The following is a 13,995-nucleotide window of genomic DNA, read 5'->3' on the forward strand; positions in this document are numbered from 1 at the left end:
AGCATATTAATTATACTTAAATGGTCCCCACATATCTTTTTGATAAACAAAAGACGTATACCAACTTAGGTATTATTACTGTCCAATAAATATTAGTATCTTTCAAAATTTATTATCGCAGTCAAAGAAGAATGTTAATAAATTCATTTCAGGTATACTTCGTTTACTTTTTGTAGCGATGTGACATTTAGTTTGACCGGCGCAAAGTAGAAAAGAACAGCAGTAGGCCAGAAAAGGATGGAGACAACTCTCTTAACCGGTAAGGAGCGTATAATGCGTACAGTACTGCACGGAAAAATTGACCATTTTATCCACTACAATTGCATTGCTCAAATGTGCTGTTATTGGAACCAATTACTACTTAAAATATCAATGAGATGTTTATTTATATTTGAAGACATATTAAAGGCTTCAACGCTTGTTTTCGACTCGCACTACTATTCATGATTGAACAAAACTTTTGGCAGGTACTGTATGAAAAGGTATGTTTAATGAACAACGAGTCGAGAGTATAATGAGTTTTTCTATCCCTACTTACGATTTTGCCAGCACGCATCCAAGACATTGGAAGGGGCACATCGCTAGAGAAAGTAAATGGAGTATAGGTTTCATCTAACTGAAATGGAGTAATCATTGACTGAATGCTATCTACGAATTATTTGAAAAGATCTTAGTTGATATTGTGAGATTATTATATTACTGTAACGTCCAACAAATAATTAACATTTTAATAGTTTACAGTATTAGATAAGAATGCATTTTTCTATTTCAAGTAAAAATTTTAATGTAAAAAAGTTGTCTGTATACGACCATCAATGGCTAATTTTTCATTAAAAATATACCTAATATTAAAGCCCTAATATAAGATTCAAAAATTTCCGACCTTTAACTGCCGTTTTCGTAATTTCCCTTTTTTCTCTGCTTCCTCTAATTGAGATAAAGTAGGTAGGCACTTACGTTCTTAAATTAAATTATATTATTTTTATTATTACTTCTAAATGTCAAAGATTCCTTTTCGTTGAATAATAACTACAAAATATGACCGGTAGAGCAGCTGTCAGAAAATACGTTATCAAGGGCAAAGCCAAGATGTCGCTTAGAGGGGGGGGGGCGAAGAAACGTCACCTTTAATTATTTATTGTTATATTCGTTTTTTTATTCATATTAGCATTGAATGTGACCGAAATTTGACTATTAGGCCATACGCTACAGACCATAGGCCATAGACCATGTTATTTAAGTAAAGTAAAAAGCAATGGTATTGCATCGACTCGGAATCGAACCCGGACTACCCGCGTGTCAGGTGAGTTTTCTGTCACTCTACCACCTACTCTTCTTGTAAACTTAACCTATGGTGTGTTTTCATCTGATATTAATAGTAAAATAATTTAAAGTAAAAGTAAAATTTATCTGTCAGCTGTCATAATGGCAACGTACAACTACACATAATTTTCATGTAGACATCCTAACGCTAATACTTTCGAATAATACAAGTTTCATTTCCCTTGTTTTCTAATAAAATCATAGAAAAATGTATATCATTACCAAGCAAAGAAGTTACAGATACGGTATTCTCTCCAGAGAGTGAATTAGCACCCAGGCCGACGGCGAGGATGGCAAACTTCTAGAAGAGAGTGTAATACCTTCTTACCAAAACCCTGCCCTATCAAAGTATTTTAACATCCTCCACGTGGAAATTGATACCCGATCTGGAGATGACGGTGGTAACCTCGCGGAGAGTCGTGAATGCCTTTCTTAGTAATGAGTAAATGTACCTTCTTTGTCTGAAGACAATGCTGCGCTTTTAGGGAGAGACATTGTACTTTCGGTAGGAGTATGATGAAACCTATTATCAGCAGTTTCTATAAAATTCTTTTATTCCTTGTATCTGTTTATCAAAATGAAAATAATCGTGGGAAACATCCAGTAGAGACGAAGTTTCTTAGGCTACTCGACAAATATTAATTTTAAATTTTGGTCAAGGCATCATCACTATCACAAGATTGTCAGTCCTAAGGCAAGTTGGACACGCACCTCCACTGTTTCTTAACACTGAACAATAATCCGATGTAGGTCTACTTCTACACTCCTTAACTTCTGCTTCCAATATGTCCTTTAATCTAACCCTTCATGCCTGAGAAGGTGTCCTACCAACCTATCTCGCCTATTTATTATTGACTTCCATAGAGCTCTTTGCTCTCCTACTACTTCTAATACCTCCTCGACCGACAAACAGCTAACATGCGCATTCGTAAGTGCTGCCCGCTTGCAAATGGCAATTCTAGAGGAGTCGGTTGCTAATAACAGGTTAGCCTCCTCCCTTTTTTAAAATGTAGTTTTAACTGTAGTTATATATATATTAATCAGATGTCAGACTAATCGATTCTACCTGATCAGCTCTGTCTCTCTTTCTCTCTCCCTCTCTCTCTCTCTGCAAGTAGTAGGTAAGAGGGAGAGGGATGTCTACTAACGCGTTTGATCTTTGGTCAGCGTTGCTAGACAAAGGGCCAAAGAATTAGGAGCAAGCTTAAAGATGAAGGGATTTTTATTTAATTTACAATATAATTTAATTTTTGTTCCAAATGAATTCTAGTTGTTTAATGGTTACTTGTACTTTGAGGAAATTAGTCTAAATTTTTCTGAATAATTAAAAAAGCTCTTATTTGCGCCAAATGGTTTTTCTGTTTAAATTTTTTCACCATAAGAATCTCCGGGGAAATAAGTGTAAGGAAATTTCGGCAAAAAACTAAGGAATAAGAAAAAATTAGACGTCTTGGGTCTAAAGCGTTAACACCAATTTTCTGTATGTTTTAGAGTAATCGATTATTTACTGGTGATTTTCATTTGTATTTAGATAACAAAGTGGAAATAGCTGATAGACTGAACCGTGAAGGATAGAATTATTTCTCAGAAAGACGAGAGATGACGGTAAATTGACGCGTTCGTTATTTTCAGAGAAGAAAAGAATTATTTCTGACAAAGACTAGAGATAACTATTTATAGTTAAAGCCTTCATTACTGTTAGGGAAGCATTTGGAAATTATTGTCGTTTCTACTGTATTTTATAAATCATACTTATTAATAGAAATAAGTACCAATTTTATCGTATGAAGACACTAAGTATTTCAATTTGTTGTCTACTCTTTTATGTCGCCCTGATAAGTGATAAATTGGAGATACTGTAATGAGGGCCTGAACCTGAAGCCTTTTTGATTGGACGATAGTAACCAAACAAACAAAATATACCTTTTTTGTTGGTATAAATAATAGTAGCGCACAATAAAAAAAAATTACAGGCATTTTGCTTAAACATGTTGATACTTAAACTTAATACTATTAAGGAAATCTAGAAAGTCGTTAAATTTAAATAAAACGTTTTATCTTCGATTATTGTCCTTGAAATGCTCAAACTCTATAGAATATTATTCCTTGACCAATTAGTCTGTTGTCATTTGTCATATAGATGCAAAAAAAAAAAATTTGATTGAGAATGAACTTCAGAAAAATTAAGACACTTGGTATCCATTACACCAACAACTTAAAAAAATAGGATTTGGTATAAATACGTTTTAAAGGAGTTGTCCCCATAGAACACAACGATACGAGAAAACGATTTTTATCAAATTTTGTGAATAAAGATACACACCTATTAATTATTATTAAAGTACCTGTGCAAAGACTACCTATGTCATTATCTTAATGCATTTGTCGTGCTGTTGAGTAAGCATTCCAGTTATCCTCGCCAAGGTATCAAAAATACGTGATATTAAATTCTCTCTATTATGTCCATTTATTAGATTATATTTGTTCAATCCCTTCTCGAAATTTATACAATTCTCTTAAGTAATTAATTCTTTTTGCTTGTACCTTATGGAAATGGTTATTTATTAGGTATGATCATTCCTGAATATTGCGGTTTGGGGGTATGGAAACTGTATCCTCTTCCCGTTGGAATTTAATTGACGTTCAGTACAAGTCCTCAATAAGCTATAATTATCTGTGAGAATGGTCGTATTTTTTTTCTTGTTTCCAGTTGGGACTGTAGTCACTTGCTGCATTTTAAACAAACCCTTGTTAAGTAAGGAATTGCTTCATGAGTAGTACAGACAAAGTAAAAAGAGGTAACCGAATAATAGTAAATGGTGAAACGGTTAGATCTATCACAACAATCGTCTTTGCATTCCTAAATTCCGGAGAATGTTGTAGAACAAACAGAATAGCTCAAAACCCCAACGCCAAAACACGACACTGTAGTTCTCCGAAGCACTTTTCGGTAACAAAGTTACCTTCTTCAGGGACTGAAAGTTGTTAAGGTTCAGTGAACATGACCCGAAGCCAACAAGGTAGATGTTCAATGGACCTTAACATCATCATCATAAACGTAATTAAACTAAACTAAATAGCGGAGATCCAGGGATGGGACCGTTGTCATTGTTAAGAACAATTTGTTTATTTTTATAAATGTATAAACTTTCAAAACTGTTTAGTAAACGATTATTCCTAACTTCTTTAACTAACTTAAGGTTATTAATATTAATATTATGTCCATCAGTAAGAATATGTTGGGCAACACTAGATTTTTCTTCTCTACCAAACCTAGCATGAGCTAGATGTTCTTTAAATCTGGTTTTGATTGAACGTCTAGTTTGTCCAATATATTTTTTACTACAGTCATTACAACTAATTTCATATATCCCCGACTTTTCTAAGAATGGAATTTTATCCTTAGGGTTACCAAGGAGAGTTTGAATGGAGTTGCCATTTGAACTGTAAGCAATCCGTAAACCAAGTTTTCGAAAAATACCCTCGAGTCCGCGAGTAAATCTTGGCTCGTATGGCATAGTAATAAACTTGGTTTTATTAGCATCTGTTTGAAAAGTCGTAGATCTTGAAATAAAATTCCTAAATTTTATCTTATTAATTAATTTATCAATAATGTTACAATTGTAACCATTGTCTTTTGCAATTTTCTTAATTGTACAGAGTTCCTTATTATATTTATTTTTACTAAGAGGGAAGCTAAGTAATCTGTGTACAAGGAAGTTAATGTCATGTTCACTGAACCTTAACAACCATCAGTATAAATTAGGATTAGTTCTCATTTAGGTTTAGTTTACTTCAGTCCCTGAAGAAGGTAACTTTGTTACCGAAAAGTGCTTCAGACAACTACAGTGTCGTGTTTTGGCGTTGGGGTTTTGAGCTATTCTGTTTGTTCTACAACAACCGCCAAAGTTTTTCCAATCTTCATATTCCGGAGAATGTTGAACTTTCTTTAAAGTCCGATGCTGGTGATGCTTAAATTCTGCTTGTCTCCATCTCTTTCCGATACACATTAATTGGTATAATGTTATTCCCTTTTCTTTATTAGTGTTCGCTGCAATTCCTACCTGTCATCTCTTTTCTATTTTTGCGATATTCCCTCCAACGTCTGTCGTCTGCGAAAGTAAGCGTTCTGTCAGCAACTGCTGTAGTCTAGTTAGTGACTTGAAAGAAGCAAGAAAATGTGACAGTTTTATTGCGAACTATGCCGATTTTGAACGTCCCAACTATGGGTGTGTTCCGAAATATAACCCAGCATACTGCCCAGTACTGATGACGTCGTGAATCGACGCCATACTGTTGATTCGTTCCGAAATATACTGGCCACTGCGTTGACGTCTAATTGACGCCATATTGAGAATAGTGTTTGTGCTCGTTTACAACAATTTTGCTCCAAAAGTTATTAACGTTTATTACAATAAAAAATTGTTCAATCTCTGAAGCACACACGCCCGTTTGATATACTGGTACGTCACACTTGTTTTTCTCCAGTACGATATGGCTGCACACAGAGGCGGATTAAATGTCGAGAGCGCTCTAGGCTAACACCTCATAGGCGCCCCTCTGGCGGTCATATATTTTGCAAAATACTTTTTTTTTATTAGGTACTTCCTTATTTTTTTTAGGTTTAAAAACTTCACTGCACGCCCCTTTTTAACCTTGCGCCTCTAGGCATATGCCTACTTTGCCTTATTGATAATCCGCCACTGGTTGCACATTAGTACAATATGGCGTTGATTCATGATATCATCAGCACTGGCCAGTATGCTGGGTTATATTTCGGAACACACCCTGTATATACGCATGAAAAACGGGAGGTTTGGGCCAAGATAGTTCCATACAGGAATAATCGATGAAATAACTGTTAATATGTTTTTATAACGGGAACCATGATGGTTCGAATAGTGTACGAATACGATAAAGCAAAATCTAAAGGTCGAAGTCGAATCTTAGAATAATAGCGGTTCATTTTATGAGTTCAGATCTAATTGAATACAGCAGTTCTTTTCTGTTTCCTCGATTGTTTTGTTCATTTTACCCTTTTATTGTTTCAAATGAAGTGTTATTTGTATTTAATATTTTCTGCAAAGTATTCGTTATTTTAGGTATACATCTCTTTATTCTGATCATACGATTGACTAATAAATATCGTTATTCCAATTTCACTCAATAGAGTAAGTCATAGCGAATAAATTGACTCTAAATTATGGACATACGTATGTATGGCTCATAATTCTCTTAAGGAGATATTTAATTAAATTGTCGAACATTTTTCCAAATATTCTTCTAAAAATCCCCAGACTTTGCACGAATTAAAAAATTAATATACTCTTAGGTATTTACACAGTTCTACTGAAATTCCTTCGAGGAAATGATAAGAATTCCGATTCATTACTTTCCTGCATTATACACGGGACCAACTGTATAAAAAGTTCTTCCCACATCATTCCCTATAAACCTGAAATTCTCAAAAATATTGACTAAGTTGAAGGTCAATCGGATAGTCTGGCGTATCTTGAGCCCAACGACAATACTGATCTTAGATATGTACGACCCAATTTTACGGATAAAATAAATAGAATACTTTGCAAATAAATGACTATAATAAATTGAATATGGTTATATACTTATAAATAAGGACATCAATATAGAATTTAAATAACATTATGTAGGTACTTTTGTCCAGAAAGAATATCAATTTAATAATAGTACCTAGTATTGAAAATTAGGTCCTTACAGACCCCTCTTTTCCATTGGGAGCTCTGGGCAAGTGCTCAGGGCCCCACGATCAACGGAGGCCCCCTATATAGTTCTTGCCAGATCCATACGCCAACCAAAAGCCGATAATTATTTTAAGAAAATTAATCAATAATTGCTGTTAGAATCTTTACTTGCATAATCGCTTTTGCATGCTATAAACGCGAGCATACCTAAATGTAGGTGATTCTTCAAACATTTATATATTCTGAAATTTTATTACTTCGAATCGCTCTCCAATGAGAAAAATACAGAATCTGACTACAAGGGCTTGTCTCAAAGAATAAGACTTAGAAGTTCGCGCCAGACATTCTTTGATGACTCTGCACTGATAGTCCAACTGAGTTGGGAAGATATATAAAAGTAGAAATACCTTACTTCCCATAAGTGATATCCCAAGCGTGCATCTAAAACAGCGATTGAGTTTGTATAAGGACATTGGTTATTGTTGACATTGTTTTTCGCTTGACTCCAAATCCCGAGACAAAGTTGCAAAGAATTTGCTGCTATGAAGATGTTATCGAGAAAGTGTTAGAAATAGAATGTCTGTATTTGGTAAACTATGTAATAGTATTCCAGAAGTTTTGATAAAAAACCGAATTGGAGACACATTTCCAATTGTAGAAATTGCATTAAGAATCTTTTTAAACATTATGGTAACTAACTGTAGTGGTGGACGCTTCTTCTTTAAACGGAAAAGAATAAAAAATAAGTTAAGAAGAACAATGCTTCAAGAAAGATTGATCAGTCGATAGAATGGGATATGCTCAAAGACAAAGATTTTGAACAACTGGTTGACGATTTTGCATATCTGTAAACCAGAAGAGTGTCTTTTCAAAAAACACAATTTTGCACCAACCTGAGGATGATAGAGTTACTTTTCCGAGTCATATTACATTATCTATTCATTTATTGTGAATATGTGACCCAAAAAATGCTAATGAAAACTAAATGGCTATTTTTAGCTAATCATAATCAGAAAAAGCAAGCAGCTATTACAATATATTAAAAATGAATTAATATACATGTAAGAATACAAATCATTGCTTTTGTGACCAACCCTGCGAGAAGACGTTCTTCCAAATAACTTTTCATTTATTGAAACATGAAGTCTTAAATACAAAATATATCGCAGCGTGTCATAGACAGTTCCATCAACCTAAACTATTTCGTAGTAAATCTCCATATTTCTAGTTATTAATTAGGTATCTTGTTTTATTGATTTTCAGTTATTAGTAAATAAGTATACCTAGGAACGGTAATACAGCCCAGTCTTCACCTATCTAAAAAGACAGTAGGTGACGTTTCAGTTTTGGGATATTCGCAAACACAAAATGGCGTCATTATTTAATTGTGCTAAAGCTTCTGTTTTCCTAAGTACCTATCTCGTTTACAATGTATCGTGCAAATTTGAACATAGTTGGAAAAAATTCAAATTTAATGCTACATTATAAACTGTTGAGCATAAATTCTAAGACGACAATCGCCATATAACTGTAACTACTAATCCAATGTAACTTACGACGCCATTTTGGGTTTACATTTTAGGGACATTCATGAACGGTTCCTTAAAAGGTCACTTACTAACTTATACTGTAAAATTTCACCCCTCCGAGCTAGTCCTCGGTCTATTCACTGTTCTCTGTTGTCAGATTAATTTGGCTCAGTACAAAGATTTAAAAAATACTTCATTTACCTACTTAGTAATGGATATGTGTAATGAAACCCAATTTTTAATTAATATTAGAATATCGCTAATAGGTAGGTACATTGCCATAAAACAATTCAACTTTTGACACTAATAATCTACTTCTTTATTTGCAGCAATAGTTTTAAAACGTTGTGATTTTAATTTAAGTTTGTTAATTTTCTATTTAATCCATTCTGGATGAGAGTGTGCTCTGTAATTTAATGTAAATGTAATACTCTTACTGTCTGTGATTCTATGTAAAAAGAAATATTATTACATTTCCTAATTATTATGTACAAGTGTCACTTCTTTTGAATAATAAATAGAAATAATTAATTCCTTAATTTTTTATTATGTTCATTTATGCTTGACAGAATTAATGCTATATTAATGCAAAAAATATTCAGACCATAAAGCAACCCAACTTCATTTTTTCATCAGAAATCATTTCTTAGATTAGTGGTAAATAACAACACCCTGTATTGTAGAAAACGCCAACTTCAGTTGGTAGTTCTAATTGATTGTCCTGGTAGACCTAATGTACACCAGAAACATATGATTTGTCAAAACAAACCCAAACGTCGTTGTAGAAGTTCTCAATTTGAGTGTTTCTTTCCATAAGTTCTGGTAGAAAATTCGCTGTTAATTTATAATAGTTACCTACATGGTGTTTTCTTAGCAATGACTGCAAATGAAGTGAGTGTCTGTGTTAAAAAAGAATCACTGGAGCACATTAGTTGTCCCTTTCGAGTCTCTTCTGGTGCAGATATTAATAAAAATAATTTGGAAGATAAGACTGTAAAATCTGAAGTAGATTTTGAGGATTGTCCTTTAAACAAGGAAATTATTGACGATGTAAGCAAGCTAATACATAATTTCACCTACAGAAGGGGACGGCGTAAAGACTCAAAAAAGGCTGAAAAACCATTTGTCTGTAAATTTTGCAATGAGAGTTTTGGTTATAAGAATGTTTTGCGAATCCATATTATTGGCATACACATGGAAAATAAGCCATACAACTGCGAAATATGCGGCAAAGGTTTTCCACAACGGTCGTACTTAGTAATACACATGCGGTCACATACTGGTGAAAAACCTTTTTCTTGTGAATTGTGCGGTAAGAGCTTTAGTATTCGCGGTATACTCAAGTCCCACATGCGAACTCATAGTGACGAGAAACCGTTTCAATGTACACAGTGTCCCAAAAACTATCGACATAATTCGGACCTTCTGAAGCATTATCGCGTTCATCTTGGAATTAAGCCCTACTCTTGTTATAAGTGCAATTCTAATTTTAATCATATGTCACACCTCAACAGACATTTACAAGCACAGTCCTGCGTTACACTTTACAAATGTGAAATTTGCGGTGAAAGGTTTAGGAGTGAGCATCAATTGGAGCAACATATAAGGTAAATTTTAATCAGAAGAACATTCTTTAAGGATAATGAAAGTTATGGTATCTGTTTTGTCTGTTTGTCTTTCCATCTTTTCGTCAGTCTACCTCTCCAACCTCCTAACCTTTCAAAGGTGGGGAGGAATGGTAGTTGCTTAGAAGGAGAAGAAAATTGATGGTCAAAAATGACGTTTTAGAACGCGATACGACAATTTAAACCACCAATTTCATTCTCCTTCCTAGCATAGAAGCTGTAGCCACCGTGAGTTTCTGGTAGAGTGCCGCGAAGAAATCTATCGAGATACGTTCACGAAAATGTCATAAAACGAGCTAAAACGTCGTTCTAGATCATCCGTTTCCTAATCCTCCTAAGCATAGAGTTACTGTACTACCGCGAGTTTTGGTGGATTAATGCCCAGAAACCTATCGAGATAGGTTCATATAACGTGCTTAAACGTCGTTTTAAACCACCCATTTCCTCCTCCATCCAAGAATAGAGTTTGTATCTACCGCGAGTTTTCGGTTTATGGTAACGGTCTGTCCGTTTGTCTTTTCATCCTTTCGTCAGTCTACCTCTGGAACCTCCCAACCTTTCAAAGGTCATTAGCAAATTACCTCCGTAAACAAGGGGAACGAAGGAGGAGAAGAAAATTGATGGTCTAAAATTTCGTTTTAGTACGTGATACGACGTTTTAAAACCATCCACTTCATTCTCCTTCCAAGCATAGAAACTATAGCCATCGTAAGTTTCTGGTGGACTACCGCTGAGAAATACATCGAGATACGTTCACGAAAATGTCATAAAACCTCCTATCACATGCTAAAACTTTGCTCTAGACCATTCGTTTCCTAATCCTGCCAAGCATAGAGGCTGTAACTGCTGCGAATTTTGGTGGACTATTGCCCAGAAACCCATCGAGATACGTTAATATAACGTGTTTAAACGTCGTTTTAGACCATCCATTTCCTTCTCCTTCCAAAAATAGAGAATGCATCTACCGAGAGTTTTCGGTGGACTACCGCCAAGAAACCCATGGTTTCCTATCCCCTAACATTGTCTCCTCTTCTTTAAAATCTTCTTCAGGCGGCTTAGCCTACCCCTATCTTCATTTACCAACTCATACCATTCTTATCACGTCTCACCATTCTCATATCCTCATAACACGTGCTTCAAGTTCTCTTCCACTTTTTCACAAATCCTACATCTTCTATCCTCTTCCCTTTTCCAAAAATTACATCCTCTACTCTCATTTCCTGTTCTAAATTTTACAATTACACTTATTTTCCTCCCTCCTTCCAAATGCTTTGGTACCCAACCCCTTTGTCAGTTCCTCTTCATACCCATTGTATATCTAGACCTCTCTATTTTTCTTGAATCCTCTGATCTCATTATTTACCTGCTTCTGTTCCTCACTCATTTCTCTACTTTTGTCAATTCTTCCTCAATATTTCCTTCCTCATTTCCCCTTCTTCCAGTCTCTCCAACCTCTTCTCTGCCCTTTTTATTGCTTTCTCCCACATCTTCCCACTTTTCGTTTTCCTTTTTATCACATAATCTGGTGTACCTCTTTCCAATTTGAATACCCACTTTATATACCTTTTGAGTAACACCTTGCTCCTCACTATCACCTTAAGTTACATTATTCACCTACCCCAATGTTCTTGTACAATTTTTAACCCAAACTTCATGGCCTTGTTTATTATTACCACTATTAACCCATTATTTACCTATGCAACAACCCGATCCACATGTCACAATTTCATAGAACATCTCAAACTCGAATAATTACTCATATGTTTAAATGCGGAGGTTGAAAATGTGATCTACCGTGATACACAGGATAGAGATTTAGGCAGAACAGCATACATTAAAAGCAAACGGGGTGAATTATAAATGCTTCGTGGTAACATCCTAATGCACTAAAGTAAGAGCCCAAAATCATATCCGTTGACCCAGCCATTACTTTGCAATAAAAAAACCTATCGTATCTGTCTACTCAGTTTTTATAACAATAACTTTACGAACGTAGACAGCTTTAACATAAAAAAAAGTAAAATTAATCAGCGAACAGTAACTAAGAACATTCCGTAAATCGTTGGATAAGGTTTTCCCCCTACCATGATGATAAGCTAAGCACTCATAATCAGTTACAAGTCTTTTAGTCAATGAGTATCAAGGTTTTGATGTATTGGGCTAAATTAAATGGTCTGAAAAATGTTTTTTTTGAGAAAGACTGCTTTGTCTATTTTTTTCTGTATGTTACGTGTGTCAGTGTCAATAGAAACCCTATGAAACTTACTAAATGAAAGTTGTATAAGTCGCTAAACATTGTTTTGTTTCTATTTGGCAGTTGGTTTCTAAATATTTATACACTGGGCCAAATGGGCTCTATGGGCTCTAAGGTAATATTATGTGGTGAAGTCGTTCAATATTTGAAACTTCCTGAGTGCGTGCTTCGCCTTAACATAGCTGTGGGATGGGATGTGGGATCTAATTTCGATAAAAGAACCGAGTGAGGAACAGTTAGGAACCTAACTACGTTTCTTCAATTGTTTTACTATACATATCTTAAAGATTAAAAAAAAAAGTGGAAAAATGTGGGAAGGATTTGTAGGGAAGACATCATAACATTTTTATTACGTAGAACGATTATTAGTTGCACATTAAAACCATCATCTAATAATATAGGTTTTCTATCATCTTCAGTAACACAGCAAACATAACTATGTGATTTTTATGGTGTCATTTCTTGTAGGTATCACAATGGTCATCGTCCATACAAGTGCACCTTCTGTAACAAAGATTTCACTTCAAGTGCTCATCTCACACGTCACTTGGGCTCACACACTAACGTGCGTCCGTTCACATGTAACGTTTGCGGCAAAGGTTTCCGAGAAAATCACAATCTAAAGAGTCACGCGTTGATCCACACCGACAGCAGACCGTATGCGTGTGACGTGTGTCAAAAGACATTCCGACATAAACCCGATCTTACGGTCCACGTGCGTACGCATACGGGCGAGAAACCTTACAAGTGTCTGGCGTGCGATAAGTCGTTCGCGAGTGGGAACAGCCTCAGGAGACACGTACGCACTCACACAGGCGAAAAACCATATGAATGCGAGGTCTGTTCGAAAGCGTTTGTTGATAATGGACACATGAAAAGACATTTGTTGACCCATTACAATAAAAAACAGTGAAAAATATAGGTATCTCGTGAAGTACAAAATTGAGGTTATGATATACCTTCAATTTCAGGTAATTGTCCAGAATTCGCTCCAAAAATTTTTTCATCAATTTCAGATCACTCTACATAATAGAATTAGATATCAGAAGGTGGGGGAGACACTTTTTTATTACTTCATAAATAAAAAAAAAATTCACAGTTCTAAACTTCAGGTACGGGAAGAGATAGGTAAGGAGATCAAGGGCGAAAGGGAGGGAATGTTTAAAGTTACACAAGCTTTTAATCTCTTTATCTTACTAATTAAAAAAAAATGTGTCTCCCCGCCTCAAATATAATTATTGAACCCTCAGAAATAAATGAAAAATTTTTTGTAGCGATTTTGATCTGGAGCTCCAATTCTAGGAATTGTATGAAATTCCGATATTTTACTAGGAAATGCATAAAACTAATGCTTTCTGTGAATAAAATACTCTAACATCGATGGCATTAAATAAACTCCTATCTGTCATTAATCTACCTAACTAAACAATGACATCACCAATGCAGGTAATTATCCAGAATTAAGGCAATTTTGAAAAATTATCATTAAAAAAAAACTTTTTTTAATTTATATTGCCATAAAAAATTGTCTCCTCCACCTTCTA

The 13,995-nt window shown here is 34.9% G+C and overlaps 1 protein-coding gene across 1 annotated transcript in view; it reads left to right on the forward strand.

Annotated features, from left to right (window-relative positions):
- The first annotated feature begins 9,335 nt into the window (after positions 1-9,335).
- Positions 9,336-13,995, forward strand: part of LOC108732228 (gastrula zinc finger protein XlCGF57.1-like) — a 10,421-nt gene continuing 5,761 nt past the window's right edge. Inside the window, exons 1-2 of the mRNA XM_018462918.2 lie at positions 9,336-10,179; positions 12,920-13,360. Of these exons, the coding sequence (XP_018318420.1) occupies positions 9,449-10,179; positions 12,920-13,360 (1,172 nt within the window). The 5' untranslated portion in view covers positions 9,336-9,448. The remainder of the gene's footprint in view (positions 10,180-12,919; positions 13,361-13,995) is intronic.

The sequence above is a fragment of the Agrilus planipennis genome, unplaced genomic scaffold (assembly GCF_000699045.2).
Source record: "Agrilus planipennis isolate EAB-ADULT unplaced genomic scaffold, Apla_2.0 scaffold30, whole genome shotgun sequence".
In the NCBI taxonomy this organism is placed as follows: Eukaryota; Metazoa; Arthropoda; class Insecta; order Coleoptera; family Buprestidae; genus Agrilus; species Agrilus planipennis.